The sequence below is a fragment of the Leguminivora glycinivorella genome, chromosome 14, assembly GCF_023078275.1.
Source record: "Leguminivora glycinivorella isolate SPB_JAAS2020 chromosome 14, LegGlyc_1.1, whole genome shotgun sequence".
Lineage (NCBI taxonomy): Eukaryota > Metazoa > Arthropoda > Insecta > Lepidoptera > Tortricidae > Leguminivora > Leguminivora glycinivorella.
This window is the reverse complement of record NC_062984.1, coordinates 2,095,264-2,121,940: the sequence shown is the minus strand read 5'-3', so window position 1 is coordinate 2,121,940 and position 26,677 is coordinate 2,095,264. Positions and strand designations below refer to the sequence as shown.

Here is a 26,677-nt window from a genome sequence, read left to right as displayed (position 1 = left end):
GTAAATTGATTCTCGCAATCAACAAATCAAACAAATCACTCTAACAATACAATCGACTCCACAACCATTATACTAACACAACAGGATACACTTTCCAATAAACATGTCAGTGGATGAACCAACTTATAAATGCAGTCGGAAGAAATCTAAATAGAATTTATGTTACTTTCTTCTTCTCAAGCAATTTCTTCCCTACTAAAGATGTCTTTTTACAAGTTCTTATTAACTTGCCTTGTTAGTATGTTAGTTTGGGCCAAAACGTAGAAGCTAAATTTGACCCACTTCCCGGTTACCGATCGAGTTGAAATTTTGCACACATATGTAAATCACGTGACAGTGCAATATTATGGTGTCATGGAGCTGATCTGATGATGGAGCAGAAAGGTACTTAGAATGTACTTGAATAGGCACTCTGTTATGAAACGTCGTATCCCCATCGAGTAGAGGGGTTTTAAAAACGTCTTGGAGAGCAGTAGATGACTGTCGAAAGAAAGGTACAGTCGGCGATAAAAACTTGCGCTGCCTCAAATCTCTCAAAAGAAGGTGGTTCTCAATTCGTCTGTATTTTTTTTTAATAGGGAGCTCCTCAAATCTGAAAGGCATACATATGGTGATTTTTCTGTTTTTAAAGGAACAGCATGCATTTACGTACGGAACAGTGACATTTGGTGCAGTGGAACTGCTGATGATGGTCAGAACGGAACTCCTCAAATCTGAACGGCACGCTTATGGTGACTTTGGTATTTTTATAAGAACATCATGCACTTATGTCCAGAACAGTGACATTTGGTGCAGTGGAACTGCTGATGATGGTCAGAACCGAACTCCTCAAATCTGAACGGCACACTTATAGTGACTTTGGTATTTTTATAAGAACATCATGCACTTACGTCCAGAACAGTGACATTTGGTGCAGTGGAACTGCTGATGATGGTCAGAACCGAACTCCTCAAATCTGAACGGCACACTTATAGTGACTTTGGTATTTTTATAAGAACAGCATGCACTTACGTCCAGAACAGTGATATTTGGTGCAGTGGAACTGCTGATGATGGTCAGAACCGAACTCCTCAAATCTGAATGGCACACTTAGTCACTTAGTGACTTTAGTATTTTTATAAGAACAAGTCAAATTTTGTCAAGCTTCGATTTCTTATAATCGGATTCATGAGGAATTGAGGAAACTCCTCAAACCTTAACAGTATACGTATATTGATTTGTGTTGCCATCAAATAATTAAAGCATTAAAAGCAGTTTAAAAAAATACCTACACATTTCTACATAATCCAACATTCGCAAGTAGCTTTCACCAGAACCCCAAAGGCGGCGGTTTTTTTTCTTAAAAATTATTGCTAAAAAACTTATTGATATTTCTTTTACTAGTCCCTTTTTGGTTGCAGATTATTTTTACTGTACGTAACTATGTAACTATGCAGTAATAATAATATAACAGACATAGCAGAGTCACATCATAAGGTTTCTTTTTGTACCTTTTTGGTACTTTATCCTATAACGAAAGAACAAAGCCAAAGAAAAAATGTACACAGATAAAAACAAAATATCTCTTATGGCGCGATCTATGACCGCAAACGTTAACTTTGTGTTTGTCAGTCGTGATTACGGTCAGTCGATTGATTTCCGGTCGATTTAAACCGGAAGTCCACGTCATTGGCCAATTGGTAGCGTCGATTTATTGGCCGAATGGGGCTTGGAAGAAATGGACGATTAGACTTATGGGGTCCGTTGTACTTTGAGGGGCAGAGGGCTTTGTGTTGTGACAATAGAAGGTTGCGTTATAGGTAGGTAAATATACCTAACACAAGTTCTCGCGTTTTTAACTCCCGACGCAAAAACGACTGGGTGTTATAAGTTTGACGTGTCTGTCTGTAGCATCGTAGGTCCCGAACGGATGAACCGATTTAGATTTAAGTTGTTGGTTTGAAAGTTGAATTAGTCAGGAGTGTTCTTAGCCATGTTTCATGAAAATCGGTCCACTATGTCAGGGTTTTCCCAAAATTTTAATTTTGTGGTTAGGATATGTACACATATTTAAAGTCACTAACAGATCGAACGCGATTAAATATCATTATTTTTATCTTTCGGTTTCGGCCAGGTTGCACCTTCCGTGGCCGTGGAATGTGGTTGATCTTCAGTTATCACGGCTAGTGCAACCTGGCCGAAACATCGGAAAAACGGTGAAGTATGATAGTTAATTTTAGTGAGTTTAAATATGTAGGTAAGTAAGTTCAATAGAATAGCAAAGTTAGCTTAGGAAAGTTGGTTAAAAGCGCCATCTAAATACAGTTGCCAACATCCCACATCCAATTTGAAAGCGATTCTTATCCAGAACAATTTTACTCCGAGCTTCAAAGAAATTCATAAACTCAAATGGCTTACAAACGACGGTAATCGTCTAAAATGTTCTTTAACGAGAAGATAACTAGGTTTAATTTCCGTCGGCGATGACAAACGTTTGGAAAATTAGATTGTTTTGTCTTTGAGAATGTAATGGATGGACCTGTGATGTTTTTGTGAACATAACATTATTATCTAGATGGATAAATAAGGAAGTATTTTTAGGCGTTAAAAAGCTTTTTTATAGACGATCGGTCTGGCTCAGTCGGTAGTGACCCTGCCTGCTAAGCCGCGGTCCTGGATTCGAATCCTGGTAAGGGCATTTATTTGTGTGATGAGCACAGATATTTGTTCCTGAGTCATAGATGTTTTTTATTATAATTATATTCATATTCATATTTATTGATATTGTACATATACATTACACGTCAGAAACATAAATATTCATTAAACTAAGTAATTCCCATTACTCTAAGAATTAACTTATAAAATTTATAAATGTGTTCTATATAATTTAAATACATTATCGCGCTAAATATAAGTATGTATTTATCTATTTAAGTATGTATATCGTCGCTTAGCACCCATAGTACAAGCTTCGCTTAGTTTGGGGCTAAGTTGATCTGTGTAAGGTGTCCCCAATATTTATTTATTTATTTACAGCGGGGCAAATCTCGACTGGGGGGCAAAATGTAACTGGTTCATTTTTTCCATGTTTTACAATGTTCGCATTATTAAATAGTGTCCACCGGTTATTATATTATAGTAGGCGTGTTCATTGGATACATGTAGAACTCAACATCATAGTGTAATAATGGAAATAATGGATCAGTTACAATTGCCTCCCAGTCGATATTTGCCCCGCTGTACCTTATTTAAGCATATATTATTAAATATGATCAATTGCCAGCATCTAAACATCGAAACTGAATTTAAAGAATACTGCAGGCAAATAGCTATTTAAATAATTTAGAACGCTGTTCGCAGTAAAACACTTGGCAAAGAATGCAAACCGTAATGTCTTGAATGTGTTTTACTGTTAAATGTTCGCTGTGATTTATAACGCAGTGAAGAGGAAGATAGTCCAAGAGCCATACCTGATTTCTCGACGCAACTCAATTTAGTTAAAGCAAAGACGAGTATTATAGAGAGTTACTGTCAAAGTTACTGTCAATGTAATCACAGAGCACAGACTGCCATTTCTCGACACAAGCTTAAAACTTTTGAACCTCAGTTTTGACAATTTGGCCCATATAATTGTTAGCTTGATATGTGTGAAAATGACAAATATTAATATTAGCACCATCTAGCCGAGCGTTTCCCAAAGGTGTAACGCCATTCTAGGCTACCGTACGTTTTTCTCTATGGATTTGAGGTACGTTTTTTCCTTAGATTATATCCGTCTATTTGGTTAAAGTTTTGACGTTTATACTTATTACTAATTATAATACGTATTCTAGTTACAACTATGCGAGTGTGTTTAATAAAACGACCCACTTTGTCGGTTACCATAAAGGCGAGATTTACTTGTATCTTTATATAATCAACTGACAAAGCGGCTTTATAGCAATCGACAAAGTGGGACGTTTTCCCGTGCACACTCACCTATTCTTAGTAATTACGACCAAGAAAAAACGTATTACGTTACACCACAGAATATATAATAGTACAAGTACAGAAGGCCCACTGCTTTGATGTTCACGAAATGCCGCCTTTTAAATGCCTACAAAATTCTAACAAAGAAACGAGCCGCACGTGCGCAGCGTCGGGCGATAGGGTTGCCTATATGGATTAAAACCAATTAATTCTCAGATAAAATGTTATACTATATATTCAAGTCTTGGGTACTTTCTAGGTATATATACAGTATTTATATATTTTGTATAAGCCTTCAGCATCACAAGCCTTATTGGACTCTTCCGTGGGACTTAATAAGATCTGTGTAAGATTGTCCAATTTTATTCATGATGTCTATTTAACTAAGCATTATTAGCCATCCCACACGTGGACATCGCATAATGAACCCTAAAAAAAATTCGCGACGTAATGTAACAATAGAAAGTGCAAACGTGCGTTCCGTGAGAACGCGCGCCACCCCTGATTAGGCCGCGAACTCGCGGCCGCCAGCATGTACTTGTAGCGTGGCGATAGAATCGCGGAGTGAGCCGCCCCTGGGTGGCTAGCCGAATGGCACAATCGCTCACGAAACGCTCACGAAACGAAGCGCTAGTAGATATCTATCTCTATCGCGCTTGCGTATTGGCGCGACAGAGCCAGCGGCGTATCGCTTTCGTTTGGCGTCGGAGAAATGCCATTCGGCTACGGGGCCTGGTTACACGTAGACAAAAAGTAAGTAATAATAAAAGAGGAATGGACAAAATATTTTGAGAAGACTTGAACTTAGAATTAATCGAAACACCGGTGTCCATATTTAAATGTCTAAATCCATTAAATGCTTTCAAATACCGTCCGCGTCAGAAGTCACATTCAATATTAAAGAGATGCCATTTTTGGCACTGACAGATCGCTATTGTAAACCAGTTACAATTTATAAACACGTTTACATAAGTACTTCTTCGTAGCGGTCGAAACAAAAAGTGTCAATGTAGCACTAATATGGACTGTTCAGTGACCACCTATCATACATTATGAAGCGTGAACCTTGTCTAGGCACCCTGCTGCCACCTAATCATATTTAAGCTGCAGCTTGTTTCTAGAAAGCACATAAGATGAATGCAAAAAATGCGTGTTATCAAATATTCATGATAAAAATAACAAACAACCTTTGAAATAAAAATAATTAAAATTACAGTCAAAATTTAAAAAAAAAGTCATTCGAAATCTTTAAATAGCCTTTAAAAGCGATTTTACACCTGACAAATAACGTACACAAAACAGTGGCCAGCTCTTGGCCTATAATAACTTATAGAGCATCTGGCTCTAACAGTACTCTATGCACGCCAAGATCTAAACATGGGCTTTTGTAGAGCACAAAATGACTTCCTAATTAGGGCTTTGTATGAGTTAGTGAAACCTAAATTGAGGTAATATATTAGAGTAGTGTAGTGTGTAGATTTCCTTATGGCAAGATTGGTATACTCTGTCAAACAAGTCTGTCAGTAAATAAGAACAAAGAAAACTATAGGTATCTTTTTCTCTAGCACCCTAACGAAAAGGATGCATATAGTTTTCTTTGTTCTTATTTACTGACAGACTTGTTTGACAGAGTTTATTTAAGACCTAAATTTCTCCCACGATCATTCCGACTGTGAATTAGCTTTCTGCCAAGGTTTTCCACCCTAGTACATACCTACATACATATGTACATTTTCATTAAAGGTGAAGGAACGGTCTGTAATGAGGAGGCAGACTCAAAGGTTAATGACAGATGGCGCCACCCTATTAGTCCATTGCACTTGCATTGCACAGATTTTTTTTTTTTTTTTTTTATTATGGACTGATCGGCGATTGACCCTAGTCACACCTGATGGGAAGTGAAGACAGAGTCTAAGATGGAGCTCACCGATTCAGTAATAGCCTATTCACTCTACGTTTAAAGAGACTGAGGTCGTATTTCTCTGGGAACACCGATGCTGGGAGCGCATTCCACTCCCTCGCAGTCCGCATTACAAAGGATGAGGCAAAACGCTTTGTGCGGATAAATGGAACACTAAGATAAATAATTTCATACGTGAGAGCGAGAAGACGATATGTTCTCTCTCTCTCTCTCATAATATGAATGACAGTGACATGCCTAAACACTTGCACAGGCGCCGCCTAGCGGGATAAAATGTCAGTGTGCCTCCTCATTAGTTGCCCGTGCAGACGCTAAAAAAAGGTCAAGTATGTATTTGATTGAACAAAAGATTTCCTTTTGCAGAATTAATCTTTATGTTTCTAAGAAGTCATTAAGAAATGGATCTACCTTCACTTCCTATAGATACCCCTGCCCCTTTCCCGTATCCCCCTCAGAATGTACATCAACATTTTTAATTTCTCCACTTTTATATCCATTCCATTTTTAGGGTTCCGTAGCCAAAATGGCAAAAACGGAACCCTTATAGTTTCGTCATGTCCGTCTGTCCGTCTGTCCGTCTGTCCGTCTGTCCGTCTGTCACAGCCGATTTACTCGGAAACTATAAGTACTACAGTGATGAAATTTGATGGGAATATGTGTTGTATGAACCGCTACAAAATTATGACACTAAATAGTAAAAAAAAGAATTGGGGGTGGGGCCCCCATACATGTAACTGAGGGATGAAAATTTTTTTTTCGATGTACATACCCGTGTGGGGTATCAATGGAAAGGTCTTTTAAAATGATATAAAGTTTTCTAAAAAACATTTTTCTTAAAGTGAACGGTTTTTGAGATATCAGCTCTCAAAGTCGTAAAAAGTATGTCCCCCCCCCCTCTATTTTTATAACTACGGGGTATAAAATTCTAAAAAAAATAGAGGTGATGCATGCTAATTAACTCTTTCAACGATTTTTGGTTTGATCAAAGTATCTCTTATAGTTTTTGAGATAGGTTGATTTAACTGTAATTTTGGCAGGTGTATAAATTGACATAATAAGTTTATTATATTTGCTGCTACGGAACCCTTTGTGCGCGAGCCCGACTCGCACTTGGCCGGTTTTATATATATCGTTGTCTGAGTACCCACAGCACAGGCCTTCTTGAGCTTACCGTGGGCCTCAGTTAATCTGTGTCAGAATGTCCTATAATATTTATTTATTTATTTATTTATCCACCCTCTTGGGTCCCTAAGACCAGGCAGGCAAGTATGTTCATGCGATGTGATAAAACTTCTGGCAGTCCCTATCTCACTTACAAATAGTGCGATAGGGATGGCCTGATGTTTTATCATTTATCGCGCGACCACATCTCGGACACTTTGGCGATCAAATATATGAAAGAGGCGCGTTCCTAGCACACATTCTAAGCTCGTGTAGGTGAACGCGTACCATGCTTGTATGAGTGAGATATGACAGGTCGACTGTTCGCATTTTTGACAGGCGGTAACTGTGAGGTAACCGAGCGGGGGTGGGCGTACTTTCAGCTGGGAGTGGGAGTGGCCATACTGTAGGATAGTGGAGGTACTCTTTATTATACTGTGGCACGACCATGCTTGCCTGCAAAAGGATTCATGCCACGCCGTATTTTTAGTAGACCTACACAGCACACACAATTTTTTGATGTTTAGAACTAGGTTCTGCCTGAGACTACACATCATTATTTTTATTTTTTAACCCCTGACGCAAAAACAACGGGGCATTATAAGGTTGACGTGTCTGTCTGTGTGTGTCTGTCTGTCTGCCTGTTTGTTTGTCTGTTTGTGTGTGTGTCTGTCTGTGGCATCGTAGCTCCCGAACGGATGAACCGATTTCGATTAAGTTGTTTTTTGTTTGAAAGCTGAGTTAGTCGGGAGTGTTCTTAGCCATGTGTCATAAAAATCGGTCCACTATGTCGCGGTCGGGGGTTTTTTCAAAATTTTAATTTTGTGGTTATCATCAACTTCATGCAAAAAACTTGGTTATAGAGGTAAAGTACATGTAACTACCCTGCAAGAGTGAAGCACTGTCTTATAAAACTAGTTTTTTTACAAACGTACACTTAAATTACATACCCAAATTAATACTATGTACCAAATTTCTATGAAGTGACGTTTAAACTCCAATAATATAATGGTTTGTTTTTTTTTAACTTATTTTTGATCAAGCATATTACTTACATTGCGAACTCTCAGAGCTATTCATTATAAATATTTTGGGTAGGTGTGAATGACGTTCGTCATTAAAAAAGGTTGAGGGAAGGCTTTGAAGATAATTTACGCATCAAAACTTTACCTTACCGAATAAAAAATCTGCCCTGACGGCCTAGTTGAAGTGACAATAGTTGACGCGACAAGGCTATCGAAACGCAGTCTGTTTGTATCGCACGACAACAGAAGAGTGATAGAAATAGCTACGATAAGATTACGAAGCCTAAGTAAATTGTGACGTTGGCTAGGTACATCATTGTGTACCTTTTAACGTATTCTTGCTTTACAGAAATTCCTTTTTCGCTGTGAATCATAAAGCTTTGTCATCGCCTTTTATTACGTTAAACATTACAGAGCCTTTTCAAAACCTTGAGCTCGACTTTGCCTTATGCTTTCTTCTATGCATGTTGTCTCTTTAACAAAGAAAAGGTTTTATAATATTTTTCTTTGCTAACCTAGACATATAACTTCTTCTGTTTAGAAATATGATAAAAAGCAATAATTTGAATAGCGCCTGATAAAAAACTAATAGCAATTGTACAATTTGAGGAAAACGTTTACATCACTTATCAGGCGCCGCTTCGATTTTTTTTTAAATGAAACTGAGATATATTTCACCCTCTTAAGTGAGGTATCTAAGAAAAAATGTGTCCTATGTTCTTTTACAGGACTCTCTGTGCAAAAGTTTATTAAGCGGTTTAATCGTGAAGGGGAAGCACACAGACTGATTGACCAACTTTCGCATTTATAATATAACCCCCTTATTCATAAACGTCCACTAAAGTTATCAAGCCGATAAAGTTCTTTTGTCCCTTTCCGACGTATGATAGAAAGGGATAAACGAACTTTATTGGCTTGATAACTTAAGTGGACGTTTATGAATAAGTGAGTTTAACTAAGTAAGCTCTGTTTGGCCTTATTTTTGTTGACTGATACCTATATTTGGAGACAAACATTCGCAGATCGAACTGGATTATACTAAGCAAATATTATTCTAGCTCCAAGACGATGATATACTATTGTATATTATTGTGTATTATGTCTAAATACTGACATAGATACCTACCTATAGATAAACCATCTATATTGGTACGAGTACCTATTACAATACATATTTAATTTTGTCTAGCTACAAATATTTATTACAGATATCCCATGACTAAACCTATTAATTTTCATGTTATCTATCTACGATTATATATTGTATAAGCCTTTGTAGCCTACTTGCAGAATAAATGTTTGTATTTTGTACTTAGACTTTTATATTGCTTGTTGTATATTCTACCCGTGCCCGTGTGGTGACGGGTTAAGAATTTCACCACCCCCTTTCTTTCCGTGGGTGTCGTAGAAGGCGACTGTGGGATATGGGTTAAATTGTGGCGTAGGCGAGAGGCTGGCAACCTGTCACTGCAATGTCACAGTTTCGTTTTCTTTCAACCCCTTATTTGCCAAGAGTGGCACTGAAACCTGAGTAGTTTCATGTGCTCTGCCTGCCCCTTCATGGGACACAGGCGTGATTGTATGTATGCTGTATGTATTTATGTGTATATTCTACAGTATTCGTTACCAGCTTATTATTCAAAATAATTAATCCATACTAATATTACAAATGGGAAAGCTTGTGTCTATTTGTTTGTCCGTCTTTCGTGGCAAAACGGAGGGACGAATTGACGTCATTTTTTAAGTAGAAATAGTTGAAGGGATGTAGAGTGACGTAGGCTACTTTTCGTCTCTGTTTAACAAGAGTGAAGCCGCGGGCAAAAGGTAGTTCAAAATATAAGACATTTGTCACAATTTATCTTCTACGAAGTTTTCAAATCATTGAACAAAGATATTTTTGAAAGATATTTTTTTTGAACTTAAAGAAGGTAACTTCAAAAAGAAAGTTTTGTTTATATTTTCATAAAATGTATTCATATTAATAAGTATACTACATTTTAACACTTTAAATACTTGCGTTTTGTACACATTTTTTAAGACACACACAGGTCATACACACGTTCACGTGTAGTATTATATTATTCTTAAAAATACTACATTTTACTGAAATCTGATGGACATCAACCAACGTATTGAATAACAATTTACAACTTAAACATATTGATTAACAGTATCTACGAAATAAGATTTGTTTCTTATTACGTAAAATGACTCGAAAATTCACCATAACAATGTAGTCCTTAAACAACCGCGTACAATTTCAGGTGAAAATGTTCAAGGCGTAATATCATCAAACGACGAAATTCATTAAATTCACCCCAAAAGCGGCTAAATATAAAGCAAATGGATTCGGCCACGGAACTTATCAGCGACAATAAAGGAGAATATTTGGAGTCCCTCGGTCGTGCAGTAATTCCGACAACGTCGCAGCTCAAGGGCAATTCTGACAACGTCGTAGTGGTCAGAATTCTGCAGTATCTTAGTTGACCGGAACGATAGAGTAAGTTCTTCAGCGTAACTCGATAATAGCCCTTGTAAGTCCGGATGTACTTCTCTACAGGTTGCAATTCTCAATCGATTCTCGGAAAAAGTTGTAACTAAATTGCATGATATGTTAGTAAGCCTCTCTAGCAGGAACTAGAGATAACACTCTAAATACAATATTTCGGTTTCATATACGTTTTTTGTAACACTATGTAGACATTTACTAGATATAATTAGGAGCATTCAAATTAATTGGATTAAAAAAGAAACATTTTGTTAAGGTTCATTAATGAGAAAGTTTTATTACAAATGATAAGGTGATTAAAGATAGTGATTAAAAACAACCGAACCATAAATAAAAGAAACTGGTGCCGACACGTCACGTCATCCGACCGTGACAGAGAAACGTCAAACCAGTATTCGCTTGCCAATCTGATCTAATAACTAATTTTGCAATTTGTGATGAACATACATACATACAACACATACAATCATGCCTGTATCCCATAAAGGGGTAGGCAGAGCACATGAAACTACTAAAGCTTCAGGGCCACTCTTGGCAAATAAGGGGTTAAAAGAAAACGAAACTGTGGCATTGCAGTGACAGGTTGCCAGCCCCTCGCCTACACCACAATTTAACCCATATCCCATAGTCGCCTTCTACGACACCCACGGGAAGAAAGGGGGTGGTGAAATTCTTAACCCGTCACCACACAGGCACAACAGGTTTGTGATGAACATGTAATTTGAAAATAAATATTTCTATAAAATAAAATATGACAAAGTGGCGCAGTCGCGGTAGGATAATCTTCGTTAATTTCGTTATAGACTTATTTTAATTTTCAAAAGCTGACTCTTGATAGGGTTGATGAGAAGCACTGGTAGCGGTAAGTACGTGCGACTTTCGTTCCGGAGGTTCCCGGAACCCCGGCTCGCACCAATGAGTTTTTCGAAATGAATGTGCGAAATTTCGGTGAAGGAAAACATCGTGAGTAAACCGGACTAATTCCAATAAGGTCTAGTTTACCCTTCGGGTTGGAAGGACAGATGGCAGTCGCTCTCTTAAAAACTAGTGCTTATGCCAAAATCTTGGGATCAGTTATCAAAGCGGACCCCAGGTTCCCATGAGCCATGGCAAATGCCGGGATGATGCAAGGAGGATGATGATGATGCTTGATAGGGTTGATCATATCATATACGCATGAATAATTAAATACCCACTGTTGAATAATCTGTGTACTTTCCCATTGGACGGATATTAATATCCGTGTAACAGGGAAGGTGGCCACAAAAATACAATGTCGATCTCGATACCAGCTGCCGTCAGCGCGTATTTATAACGCCCTCCGTCGACACCGCTTATCTGATCGTATTACATTTTGAGGGCGGTTTCATTAGCTGGTTTTATAATTTTCAGTGAAGTCACTTTTTATGTATGATATAAAAAATAATCAGGGGCCTATTGCATAACAATTTACGGGCATATTCAGTATTTGGGACTCCCCAATTAGCGTAAGTTGTTAACAAAACTTAACTCGCTCTCAAGTTTGTGACGACAGCAGAAAGTATAAAATTTATATAAAAAAAATACTTTTTTCACATTCTGAATGGAGATTATCGCTTAAAATTTGTGTAATTGACACAAAAACAATATTTTTATAGAAATTTCATGATTAATTATCGACACAAAACTGACAGTAAATTATTTTTTGTTATCAACTCACGCTAGGGGTTCCAAATTCTGAAAATGCCCTTACAACTCATATAACAAGCGGTAGTCAACTCATAGTATAAGCACAAGTTGTCAATTGTTATGCAAATAAGCCCCAGGTAAGATATAATATCAACTAGTAATTGACTGTCAGTTCACTTTTAAAACGTTTGACATTTGAGACGAAACAAATCACTGGTCGATGAGTTCATCATCGCAAATATATGTGAGTGTGCACGGGAAAACGTCCCACTTTGTCGATTGCTATAAATCCGCTTGGTCAGTTTATTCAATCAAATCTCGCCGGTAACCGACAAAGTGGGGCGTTTTACTGAACACACTCACATATTTTCTCAAACATGGTATGAAATATTGATGTCATGTTATATGTTCCTTTTAGTTTTTTTTTATTGCTACATATCTACCTAGATTTTATGTTACAAAATTCAGTGACTGGAAATTAAAAATTGCTGGCCCAAGCCTGCAAGATTTGTATGAAATTATATTTTAGACCTCTTGTCCTAGCCACATTTGAAACGCCATACTTCATACACATAAAGAACATAACATTAATATTCATAATCATAATCATAATCTTTATTTGCTTTTTTAAAAAGTGTATTTACTTTTTAGCCGGTTTTAACAGCATGCAAAATATACTACCTACAGTACAGTACAGTTTCCTTATTTCATAACATGTTTGAGAAAAGGATTTTTTTTCAAATATTTTCTAATGTTATATTTACTAATCTTAGTAAGCACTTTGTGATATACACTTCAGTGCTAAAAATACCCATAAATTGAAAATAAATTATTGTCACGATATTTTTACCGCGCCCTAATTTCCTGCCACGTGATCTGACAAGCGTGCTATCAAGGAAAGTGTCAAAACGATTCGCTTTCCCCCAAACGGTGACAGACAGCTTTCATAAATGACCTAAATGTACTTGGCAAGTACCAAGTTACTTTTTATTTGTTGATTTAGATGGCTGACATGTTTTGACAGGAGATGCCTTATTACTGTTCCTGTGAGGAGAAATTGAAAATATTACCACGTTTTGCATCCGTCAACATCATTCTCCTTGCGTTATCCCGGCATTCGGCACGGCTCATGGGAGCCTGTGGTCCGCTGTGACAACAGATTCCAAGATTTGACGTAGGCACTAAAGCGATTGCCATCTGACCTATTAACCCAAAGAGCAACTAGGCCTTATTGGAATAAGTCCGGTTTGATCACGATGTTTTCCTTCACCGAAAAGCGACTGGCAAATATCAAATGACATTTCGCGCACAAGCTGTGAAAAACTCATTGGTACGTTTTTGCGTTGTACGATAAAATCAGATCTACGATAAAAACAGATTTGACTAAATCTCTACTACTGTTAATGGCCCATCCACTTTATCATAATTAATTAATAATAATAATATCATGTTGGCGTAGGGATGTGACGACCCCATCGCCCATTGGTTTTACCAGTGCAATCAGTCAACGCAGGGCAGCTTGTGGCGAGCTGTTGGGGAACAGCGACCCCACGTACCCGAGTGCTCCTGGGGAGTTCTGTTACCCGTACCTAAGGCAGGTGGGTGGGACAGTACTCTCTACCTCTGGCTTGCGCTGCGCTGGATCAGCGCGTTCACATACACAGTGAACAATTTCGGTGAGGTCAAACCACCCTGTCTGACTCCACACTGTAACAAATTAACACTAACAAAAATTAATGACCTGAGTAGAGTAGAGTTCACACACACCCCATCTATGTGGCAGCCGACATGCTGGTTGCTGAGCGCGATGATCAGCGCGTTCACATACACATTGAACAATTTCGGTGAGGTCAAACCACCCTGTCTGTCTCCACACTGTAAAAAATTAACACTGTAACAAAAATTAATGACCTGAGTAGACGAAATGAAATGAAATATATTATTAATAACAATTGTTACATGTCCATGCAATGGTATATAAGTAGAATAAATTATTTTTTATATGAATTTGGTGAAATGACGAAATCGATGGTAAAGGTCATTTCACTAAATTTCTTTAGGTATTTGATAAAATGTCTGAACCATGTCAATGAGTTGATATTGTAAACGTCACAGTATCTCGTGATTGTCGATTAACTTATTAAATCTCGTATAAGCCACATAGAGATAGTCTGATTCTTTGTCAATGATATATGAAAATCAGTTGGTTTCGCCTTGATACAATACACCATGCATTGCTTCACTTATATTATATTCAACAATACCTAAATTCTACACCACAAATGTTTCTACGTCCTCTATTGTATTTCTTACTATTTTATGATTCTTAAGCGTTTATTTAACAGCTAAGATGCTATTAAGTGCTAAGGTTAGTTTATTCCTTCCGTTGGTGCGCCGTTCCAGATGTTCCGTTAACACGTTCAATGCAGGGCAGTTTAATATTAAAAGCTTCATTTACATGCAATACAGGTCATAATTTACCCTTTATTTTTTTATGTGAAGTAGGTATTATCATGCGGGGTTTATATTTTATTATTATCTTTCTGTGTAACACACCTCATAAATGACCTGTATTATTTTTCAATGAATTGATATGGAATGATAGCCAGATAAGTTGTCATAGCTCAAGCAATCCTTTTTTTTATTTTGGGTTTAAAGATTGCCATGTAGTCAGAAACTAATCTGTGTAAGTAATTAAGTTTGTTAGTCAAACAAATGGTACTGCTGGAATAATGGATAAAATACAATTAAACTGACTCGGTAACCAAAGTCATTTAAGACATTTTTCAAACTAAACAAAAAACCTAATTATACTAACAATGATTAGTTTAATGTAGGTATCATATTATTTATAAGGTTGTCTGAAATGTACAATGACAATAAAAACTGCTGCTTTCTTTATTTTTATTATAAATCTGTTCTTTCTTTTGTATTTGAGGCGCAATTATGAAATTTAGTGCTTACACTTTACAACTTTCACATCATATTTTGAATTTTCGCACTTAGCTAAATTTCCAGTACTGGGATAAAATGTCCCGTACCGCATTCAAAGTGTTAAATGTGCTCTTTAAATGGAGCAAGGCATCAGTTGCGGTTTTAAGCACAGCACTTCTGAGACGTTCATTATGATGTTGAACTGGGATAATTATGGGGTCTCGTGTGCAGATGGGGGGTTAAATGGGAGACGGGGATTGCTAACTTTGTCTAGTGTTTTAGGAAAACGAGGTTTTCTTAAAAGATTGAAGGAACGCCTTTCATATAAATGTGAAATACTTATTTTGTGATGTTAATAAAATCATGACATCCCATGATTTGTAATACTCGTAAATTCTAATATATTATGTAAGTAGGGAGTTCTAAAATAAATCAACTGTAACATTGACTGTAAATTACTGTAACATTACCAATGTTAACATTACAATATCATAAATTTAAATAGATATCATACACGAAAGAAAAAACATTCAATAAAATAATTTGATTTGTTCCCTGGTTGTATTACAATATCACTTTAATAAAAAAATTATTTGATTTTTGGTTGATAAGAAAACCAAAACTTTGCTTTAACGCAATTAAAAACACAGATTTACGTGTTTTTTGATCGAATCTAGACCCTCGTTTGAACTGTATCGATCAGACCTTACTTAAGTACTAAGCAAATCTAATAGTATTGGTATTTCTAAAAACAATAAAATTAGGTACTTAATTTATTTTGTGTTTAATATAATCTTACAGAAATGCATAAATGCATTAAGCCCGTCTTTTATACAGTTAGATAACATTTTTTTAAAAACCTAAAAACACTGTTTGTTTAACATCTTGCATGAAGGAGCGAAATTCTCCTAACACAAGTGGCAAACTTGAAAGGAGGGATTCGACACCTTAAGAAAACCATGTATGATAAATAAACGACTTTTCATTGAATTGAATTGTGTAATAAAGATTAAAAATGTACATTTCTTCCCCAGGACCCCCTAATAACGCACCCAACACACATATCGGGGCCGGACAGCGAGGGCCTACGCGCGTCGTGGCGGACGCTCCGTGTGTACCCGGACGATTACGAAACGCATCGCGGCTACCTCGCGCTCCGGTGTCGAGCCACTGTACCGACTCGCCCGCCGAATATCCGCGCGATGTCCGTGCGGTTGTACGTGGCGACGCGCCCGCATATATCTACTTATATGTTTAGTAAGAATAGTAAGTATTTTTTACTTGCAATTGTAGTACATTCCAAAGAAGCTGCAGCACTTCAGGCGCATTCACCTAGTATTATGGTACTTTCGAGCATCGTTGCGTACACGCAGCGTAATCGTCGCGTTGTCGTAGTGACACACCGCGGCTACCTAACGCTCCGGTGTCGAGCGACCGTGCCGACTCGCCCGCCGAATATCCGCCAGAATATGTTCGTACGATTGTATGTTTCTACGCGCCCTCATATAATAAGTATTAGAGATGGGCCGAATATTCGGTATTCGGCATATTCGGCAAGTTTTTCAATGTTCGTATTCGGCCGAATAGTTCGGTTACATTGCCGAATATTTACCGAATAAACAAAGTAAATAAATAACGTAAGTTGTTTCGTTTTTATCGGATAATGACATCCTTTCAGCATTCTCAGGCCCCGTAGCCGAATGGCATTTCTCCGACGCCAAACGAAAGCGATACGCCGCTGGCTCTGTCGCGCCAATACGCAAGCGCGATAGAGATAGATATCTACTAGCGCTTCGTTTCGTGAGCGTTTCGTGAGCGATTGTGCCATTCGGCTAGCCCCCCAGGCCCCGTAGCCGAATGGCATTTCTCCGACGCCAAACGAAAACGAAACGTAGTCCGGCTCTGTCGCGCCAATACGCAAGAGCGATAGGGATAGATATCTACTAGCGCTTCGTTTCGTGAGCGTTTCGTGAGCGTTTGTGCCATTCGGCTACGCACCCTGGGTGGCTAGCCGAATGGCACAATCGCTCACGAAACGCTCACGAAACGAAGCGCTAGTAGATATCTATCTCTATCGCGCTTGCGTATTGGCGCGACAGAGCCAGCGGCGTATCGCTTTCGTTTGGCGTCGGAGAAATGCCATTCGGCTACGGGGCCTGGAACCACCAAAGAGAGATAAAATGCGTTAAAATATAAGTACCTACAATAATTATGTAAAAAAGTAAAAGTAACATAGCTTAAGAAACAAAAACCAAAATTTCTTATGCACTAAATTACCTATAGGAACATTAAGAGCCTTAGTACCCATTACCAATCATTGAAAAGTTTTTAACTCTAAGCCAGGATTTAAAATAATATGGCAGAACCGAATATTCGGCCGAATGTTCGGTTCGGTAACAGCTGAACCGAATGTTCGGCCGAATATTCGTATTCGGCAAAGTCCGTATTCGGCCCATCTCTAATAAGTATATTATGTTTAGTAAGTATTTTGATTTCATTCTGAAATAGTACAAAAACATGGTTTTACTTACGTTTATTATACTAAATCGCTTCACATTACATCTTTCCAATCAGTTAGTGATTTTTTGTCAGACACGAGATCGTGATTATACGAAGTTTAGCCGCCGTGAGCACTATTTTCCTTATTTAAAATGTCTTAATTTAAATTTCTAGCCTGTGTGGTGACGGGTTAATAATTTCACCACCCCCTTTCTTCCCGTGGGTGTCATAGAAGGCGACTATGGGATATGGGTTAAATTGTGGCGTAGGCGAGAGGCTGGCAACCTGTCACTGCAATGTCACAGTTTCGTTTTCTTTCAACCCCTTATTTGCCAAGAGTGGCACTGAAGCTTTAGTAGTTTCATGTGTTCTGCCTACTCTTTATGGGATACAGGCGTGATTGTATGTATGTATGTTAAATTTCTATATTTGTACATTATATAAGTAATTAACTAGTTAACCTACAACAGCTTGGGTTTTAACTTTACTTTAGCCCCGTGAGGATTTTGGCCTATGATCGACGCATTTATTGCCCAAATATTTGTGTTATTTTCCTGTATTTCAGCACGATTCAAGAATTTCGTATATTGTCCTTAATTTGACGGATAACATATCTGATATAAAAGGAAAGGAATGTTCTCAAATATTAAGATATTACGATGTTAGCTCAAATATTACAGAAATAAGATTAACATCCGTTATAATTAACATCACTACTAGGAAATTTATTTTCCTCTCTCTGAATAATTATGATTCTGCTATACGAGTAATACGGGATTTAATGCATTACAAATTAACAAGAAATAATTCAAATTATTTGTTTTTACTAGTCACACTGCTACATAATATATTACTAGTTTATAAATTATAAACAGAAATAGATACCATACACGAAAGAAAAAACGAACTAGTCTACCGGTGGCATAGTTAGGTGCCTATCGTATCGAACTTGGTGTAGTGTATGGTATTCATAAAATTTAATATAGTACAAAGGGCATCACCAGTCGTGGACATAGTGAATAGTTATTGACTAGTGCGATATTCGTACGTGTACGGTTAAACTCGATTTGGTTTTTGTATGTCCAAATTTTTTCCTCTAAATGTCGTAATTCTCAACCAGTTCGAGCTCTGTCAGAACTCAGAGGTATATTTTCCAATTTTCCTTTCGTTATAAAATGTTTAGTATTGGCGCACCTCGGACAATGGCGATCAAATATATGAAAGAGGCGCGTTCCTACACACAAAGTCTAAGCTCGTGTGGGTGGACACGAATCATCGACTGGTCGCATTTTTGACAGGCGGTAACTGTGAGGCAAAGACATATGTAACTCTGTATAGACAGTAGTAGTGGCTGGTGAAAATTTCTGCTAGGCAACACTGCGCAAAAAGAAACCTACCTTAACATTAGGTACTTTACTAAGTAATCAATTTTTCCCCTCACTAGCTCGGAAACACGTGTTTTGTCCTTTAATACCAGCGGGTAAAAACGCATTTTATCCACTAGTGGGTAAAGTAATTTGACCTTGAATAAAGTCAAATTAACTGCTTTAAAATTGATAAAAGTAGGTGAATCTAGTAATAAAGATGATTTACCACCTGTGGAACTACTGGAAGCAGTGATAAACGCATTTATTGCCTTGTAGTTTCCTCGCTATAGTGAGGGGAAAAGTTTTGTGTTACACTCGGGTGCAAATTTACTTCTCGTGTGTTAAAAAACTTGCAAGTTCAGGATTCTATTCTCGAACCACTCGCTTCGCTCGTGGTTCAACTATAGAATACGTTCACTTGCTCGTTTTTCAATTCCACACTCGGCGTTAAAATACAACTTTGCCCCCTTGTATAACAAATAACTATTAGGCAAGCTGGTGGGAATCGGCTTGTATGGACCAGCCGCTGCTGATAGACAGCTACAGTCTAAGAAAACAAACGTACCTCAGAACCATATAGAAAAAGGTACAGTGGCCTAGATGGCATTACACCTTTGGGGGACACTCAGCTAGATGGCGCCAATATAATATCCATTTGTCATTTGAACACATATCAAGCTAAGAATATGTGCCAAATTGTCAAAACTAAGGTTTTAAAGTTTTAAGCTTGTGTCCAGAGATGGCAGTATTGGCAATCTATGCACTGTGATTACATTATTTTACTTTGACAGTAACTCGTCGTACTTGATCCTCTTTGCTGTGAGGTAACCAAGAGCGGGTGGGAGGCACTTTCAGCGGGGAGCGGGAGTGGCCATAAGTGTACGACGAAAGAGCACTCTTTATTATACTGTTGTATTGGTAGTTTAGTAGTAATTACTGTATGGTTTGTTCCAGAAGCGGCAGCGGGCAGCGCACGCCACCGCCTCCGCTCGGAGATGATCGTATGGACTTTACTACTGCTGGCTAGGAGACGAGTGCCTTTTCTACGAGATTAGGTTACCATGTGGCACTCTCGCCAGGGAAAATACACTATTAAATAAGAAATAAATAAATATAGGACATTCTTACACAGATTAGCTGAAACCATCTTGCTGATCGTATTGTGGGTATTCAAACGCTATAATTATGATTTGATATAATTGATATTTTCCCCGTAGAGATTTTTGCCCGTGTGGTGCCGGGTTTAGAATTTGACCACCCCTTTTCTTCCCGTGGGTGTCGTAGAAGCCGACTGTGGGATATGGGTTAAAATTGTGGCATAGGCGAGAGGCTGACAACCTGTCACTGCAATGTCACAATTTTAGTTTTCTTTCAACCTCTTTTTGCCAAGAGTGGCACTGAAACTTGAGTTCATGTGCTCTGCCTACCCCTTTATGGGATACAGGCGTGATTGTATGTATGTATAATAGATATAGGGTAACTAGTCGACGTCACAATCCTTCCTCTCCTTAAGTGTAAGGCGAGTGCACGCTCATATTGAGCATACAGTAGGGTGGGGCGTGCGGCGTGCATATCAAACAATTGAAGCTCATACAAGTATCCCGAGTCGACGGTGCATACGATGTACGCACGATCGATCGCCCCGCTACACGCTCCGCTTAACGCTCCGCTTCGAGCGTTCACTCAGGCCTTTCACTAACGCTCTGCTGTAGTGGCGCGACAAAGCCAGATAGCGTTTCGATGGCTACATAGCGTTTATCACTTCGGCTAAGTATCCTAATCTCTCATCATCATCCTCCTTGCGTTATCCCGGCGTTTGACGCGGCTCATGGGAGCCTGGGGTCAGCTGCGACAACTAATCCCAAGATTTGGCATAAGCACTAGTTTCACGAAAGCGACTGCCATCTAACCTTCTAACCCGAAGGGTAACTAGGCCTTATTGGAATTAGTCCGGTTTCCTCACGATGTTTTCCTTCACCGAAAAGCGACTGGCAAATATCGAATGACATTTCGCACATAAGTTTGGAAAAACTCATTGGTACGAGCCGGGGTTCGAACCTGCGACCTCCGGAGTGAAAGTCGCATGCTCTTACCGCTAGGCCACCAGCGCTTCTATCCAAATCTGTATATCTGTCTAATAATACACGTGACGTATCATATATTGCCCGAAAATGGGCAATAAGGCACAATGAGGATCGCTTTTGTGCGGACTCTCATGTAAGTTTTAATTGTGACAGATGTGGCCGATCACGAATTGGATTATATAATCCAATATAGCCACAAGCGGCGCTGTCGCTCTATCAGAGATGCTGCTTAAGAGGGCTTTCGTGTGAAAAACAGTGAAATCGCAACCGAGCGCTTGATAATACCGTGTGTGGTATCAAATTAAAGGGCTTTGCGAGTAGTTTACAAATATATATCACATTATAGGACTTTTTCTACTTGGTCTAACAAAATATGAGAAAATGTCCAAAAGTGGTAATAATTGTACCGGTGAAGGCTCGTTTTCAAAAATTGCCAAAAATAAATAATAGCAATTTATAATCACTAAGGCATATTAGCAATTAAAGTAAACGTTGCAGATTAATTAGCTATAAAAATTATTTCGATGTGATGAAGATTTTCAAAGAAAATGTCACTTAATTTTAGGTAATTTCTGAAAAAAAAAATGATTTCGTCTTAGCCTCGTTTACTCTTTTTTAAAACCTTATAATAAAAATGTAGTCTGAGAAGTTTGTAGTACAGGGTATACAAATTATAAATTTACCTGTTTTAGTATTAAAAATTGTCCAAATTTTACAAATAAGATCGACTAATTCAGCTCTATACGTGAGTTTTTCTAAACGTGCATTAGAGAAAAATTCATAATTAATTTAGTGACTTGGTTTTCAAAAATCCAGTCTTATAAAAATCAAGATAATAAGATGCTCTAACTGAAATTTGAATTAAATAAATCTATTGGATAATGGAAAGTGTAGTATTTCACCGACTAAAACTATCAATTTTACATTATTTTGACGTTTTTTTTTAAAGCAGCCTTAAATCATCTGTAAAGATGCACAAGGCCTAATGATGATGATGATGATGATGATCATGCATACATTTTTTTTGCCTGTGAAACGGGGTAGGCAGTTCTCAAAGGTTTTCTAATGATAGCGCATAATAATAGTTGACATACTTACACACCTCTTCTTTTGTTGTATCAAATAGGGCAAGGGTGTTATTTGGCACACCATTCAACGCAAACTCTGTTCCCATTTTTATCACCAGGTCACCTTTACTTTATAAATTATCTATTATTGGGAGCAAAGGGATGATTAAACCTTTTACATAATTAGGGACAACTTTTGACATAACCAAATAATGACAAATTAGAAATTTTATACTCAGAATTATTATATAATGTCTATCAAGCCCTTTAAATCACTAAAATAAAATTATAAAAATGTATCGCAAATGTTTATAGTCCTATAGAAAATTTGATTGTCGCACCGTTTTCTTGTGACAAACTTGCTGGAAAGACTATAGTTTTATTTCTAGCTTTGATGACTTAGTACGAAAGAATTCTTTTTTTTTGTTATTTTGAGATAGATATTGTTTGGAAATAATTATGAGTGTACCTTCGTCGTGTGACTCTTAACTAAAATTATTATGTTTAGATTCATAATTCCCTGGCGAGAGTACAATAATGGTTAAATATGTAAATACATACGGAAAGGTGTCTGCAATAGATACTTTATAACATAATGTAGACAAGTTACTTTATGTTTTACATTATAAAAATAAAAAAAATATGTCAACATCAAAAGTAGCGAAGGATTCTTCGCGTCAAAAATTGCATATACCTAATCAGCTACCTTCAAATACCTACTTTATTTTTTTATATTATAGGACATTCTTACACAAATTGACTGAGTTCCACAGTAAGCTCAAGAAGGCTTGCAGGAACTCAGACAACGATATATATAATTTATACTAATACTTATATACATAGAAAACATCCATGACTCAGGAACAAATATCTGCGTTCATCGCACAAATACCGGGATTCGAACCCGGGACCGCGGCGTAGCAGGCAGGGTCACTACGCGCTAGGCCAGACCGGTTGTCGAACAAAATTCAAATAATATTCCAGACTGGAAATATTTTCATTTTGCTTATCAAATTAATATGTTATAATATTTTCTACTTATAGCTATTAAATAGAAAAGTTATTAGATATTTTTCACGTAAAATCTTAAACGCTTCTTTTGATATTGTACCTAACTTTTATTAGAATTTCTTTCAATCCATACGTAAGTACGAATGAGAAATATATACGTAATATCTTTTACGGACACCTTTCTCAGATCAAACGAAGCTGTGAATATGTTTTCGAGTATAAATATAACATATTATATATGTAAATAAGTATGTGATGCACTCAAGTAAATTATCACCGTAGGTAATTAATAAAATATAGTATAATTAAATTCTCGATATTTAATTCCAGTTTGAATCATCTTTACATTTTCTTAATATTGGCATATCACACGTTTTCATGTTTTTATTTTAATATTTATTGTTATTTATATTAGGCCCACTTGCAACCAACCACTTAACTCAGGTTCAGTTATATATAATTCCATATAAAATGTAGGGTTAACCTCAAGTTAACCCACCATTAACTACTATCACTAACTTTGAGTTAAGCGGGTTGTGCAAGTGACCCTAAGTGTACAAAGTAATATTTTGTTACTGAAATATGATTAAGAATAATCAGTTAAAAACAATCAATCAACGATCATTGTTCCGATAGTCGTTTCAGCGAACGGTCTCATAGCGAAGAGTCTCGACCAACATCTTAAGAGACTCTCGCTAGGTGGCTGGATCAAGGGCCAGATGCAGAAGGCGGTGATCTTGGACACAGCGCGGATAGTTCGACGGTTCCTCTCTCTGCAGCCCTAACCACCGGCAGCTTGGGCCCTGCCCCGCTGCTGGCGGCACCCTAGGTTAGGTTTTTTATAATGTGTTTATATGTGTTTTATATTGTTTTGTAAGTGGTTTTGTATTTTACTTTTATATTCATATTATAAACAGCCTAGCCTAAGATTTGAAAGAAATAAAGAGAATCAGTTAAATATTAAAACAACCTGGTAAAATATAATCTGGTTATAATTTATTAAAGTTAATAATGCATGAAAAGTTAATAGGCATTATTCGCTTATTTTAAACAGAACAAAGCTCATTAAGGGTTCATTTAAAATTTCATGTCATCCTGTCACAAGCATTCGATAAATGTATAAAAAATTAATTAACTAGACAATGTGTGAATTGTATTGCATAAATTATGACGCGTAATGTACTTTTTCATGGGTTTTGGACGTTTATAATACGTTACTCTGGGTACTTACTTTAAACTTTCTAATACAACATAATGTGCAAAAACTTTAATCAAAAATTTTTGTTCAGAGAAAGAGAATATAATATACTATTGTTACTTGATGATGAAACACTGTTTATGAGTTTATTGTTCTCCGGGCCTTCGGCCCTACGCAGAGCTCGGCCATCGGCCTTCGTTGTGTTTTAAAGCTTCGCGTAGTGCATTTGGCCGGGCGCTGAATTAAGGGTAACGTCATTTTAAGTTCTTTATGTAAAAATATAAATAACAATTTGGAAAATAGGGAATCAGTTACTAGATATACAAAGTTTATAAAATGATCATACCTAACTAACACAATGTTTCGTTATTTTTCTTCAATATACTTAGAAGAAACAAAACACAGTTTTAAATTGAAAAATGTATGTTGAAAAATTCCACACCATATTTAAATATCAGGCGTTAAAAATTGTCGTGCTGAGAGGGTGTGCCAGTACAAAGTAAAAACTAATATTTTTATTCCTTTCACACACGAAGGTTTGAAAAAGTGAGTTTTTTTATGAAATTTATTTTACAGTTAGCTTTCAGGCTAGAACTAGAAAAACAAGTGAACAAGTCAATTTATAATAAACATTTTGCTTTTAACATTATTTTAAAGCAAAGTAATACGTTCCTGGTTCTTGCAAGGAAACAAGTTTATGGTTTCTCCAAACCTATCGACGCGGAATTGGATGAATACGCTTACGCGTAGTCGTCACTGAACGGCCTGAACGACGTCGATAGGTTTGAGGAGGCCTTTACCTATATTTTTCTTTCTTTTCCTTCTTATAAGCTAAGTACACGTGTTTCATAACGATTCCTTAACATTTTTCTTAATTACCGAATAATATAACTTGTTTTAGATAAGGTTAATGTGGGTAATTCCGTCAAAGATTATTTTAAATGATATTTTCAACCACAGGAAAAAACATTCGCAAAAGATTGCTGATTCAATTGTTGCCTTGTTGATGAAATTTTTTTTTTAAATAGTAAGATAAAAGTACCAGTTCTCGTCACCCTAATGCCCAAAAAATGACACCCAACTGCTACATTTTATGACAGTCAATTAAGATTAAAAGTGTCAGCTACTGGGACACTGGTTGATCACTGGTACTTTATCGTACGTTTTCGTTGTTTAAAATAAAAATGCTCTCGGATGGAATATATCTTAAGCGGACTTAGTCACACTGACCTTAGTCGTCCTTTCTATTAAGGCACAGCGGGGCAAATCTCGACTGGAGCGCATTTCTAACTAATCCATTTTTTCCATTATTACACCATGATGTTGAGTTCTACATGTATCTGTCGCAGTAAGATAGATAAAGCCGTTATATAGTTATAACCCTAGGAATATAATTATACGTCGTAACATAGTTAAACGAAAGCGATTAATTGCTATCTTACTAGGAATATAACTATAATACGTTACTAGTTTAGTCATATAGTTATATGACTGGATTCAGTTTAGTGAAATGATTGTAGGCAGGAGTGCGGCGGTGCGGCGGAGGTATAGTTATAACCCTAGGGATATAATTATATGCCGTAACATAGTTAAACAAAAGCGATTACCATCTTACTAGGAATATAATTATAATACGGTATTTAAAATTGCAAACGGGACTTAATCGCGTATTATACTATGTATTAAGTCCCGTTTGCAATTTTAAATATGTGTAAAAATCGTGAAAGTTTAAATCAGTGTTTTATAATACGTATAGCGGGACGATTTGGAAAACACCGTCACTGACGTTAGAACAAAGTTTATTTTGTATCGAACATAGTACACAAGGTTTGGTTACTAAACAAACGAATCCAAGCTATATTAGTTAAAACGTAACAGTTAGGGCATGCTCCCGGTATTTCCCAGTTCTTGATTTCCCGGGAAATCCCGGTAATTTTATGGTGGCGAAAGAACCGGGACAAAAATTTAGGAACCGGTGCTCCCGGTTCTTTCAAAATATCCGATTTATTCATTTTTTAAATTGTATCTGCATTTGGATTTATGCGATGGCAGTTTTAATTTAATCCGACAAGATAAACATGATATATTTATTGCAAATAGTGCAATTTGCAGCACTACACTGCTACAATTATACTACTGAACTTAATCCTGTAATATAACTATATTACTTAACTAGAGACGTATTATAATTATATCCCTAGACTAAGTTTAATCCAGTGATATAATTATATAACTAAACTAGTAACGTATTATAATTATATTCCTAGTAATATGGTAAGGAA

The 26,677-nt window shown here is 37.1% G+C and overlaps 1 protein-coding gene across 1 annotated transcript in view; it reads left to right on the top strand.

Annotated features, from left to right (window-relative positions):
* The window catches only part of LOC125233490, a 276,525-nt gene extending 256,463 nt beyond the window's left edge, over window positions 1-20,062 (top strand). Inside the window, exons 5-6 of the mRNA XM_048139528.1 lie at window positions 16,204-16,385; window positions 19,990-20,062. Coding sequence (XP_047995485.1) covers window positions 16,204-16,385; window positions 19,990-20,062 — 255 coding nt within the window. The remainder of the gene's footprint in view (window positions 1-16,203; window positions 16,386-19,989) is intronic.
* The last annotated feature ends 6,615 nt before the right edge of the window (window positions 20,063-26,677 follow it).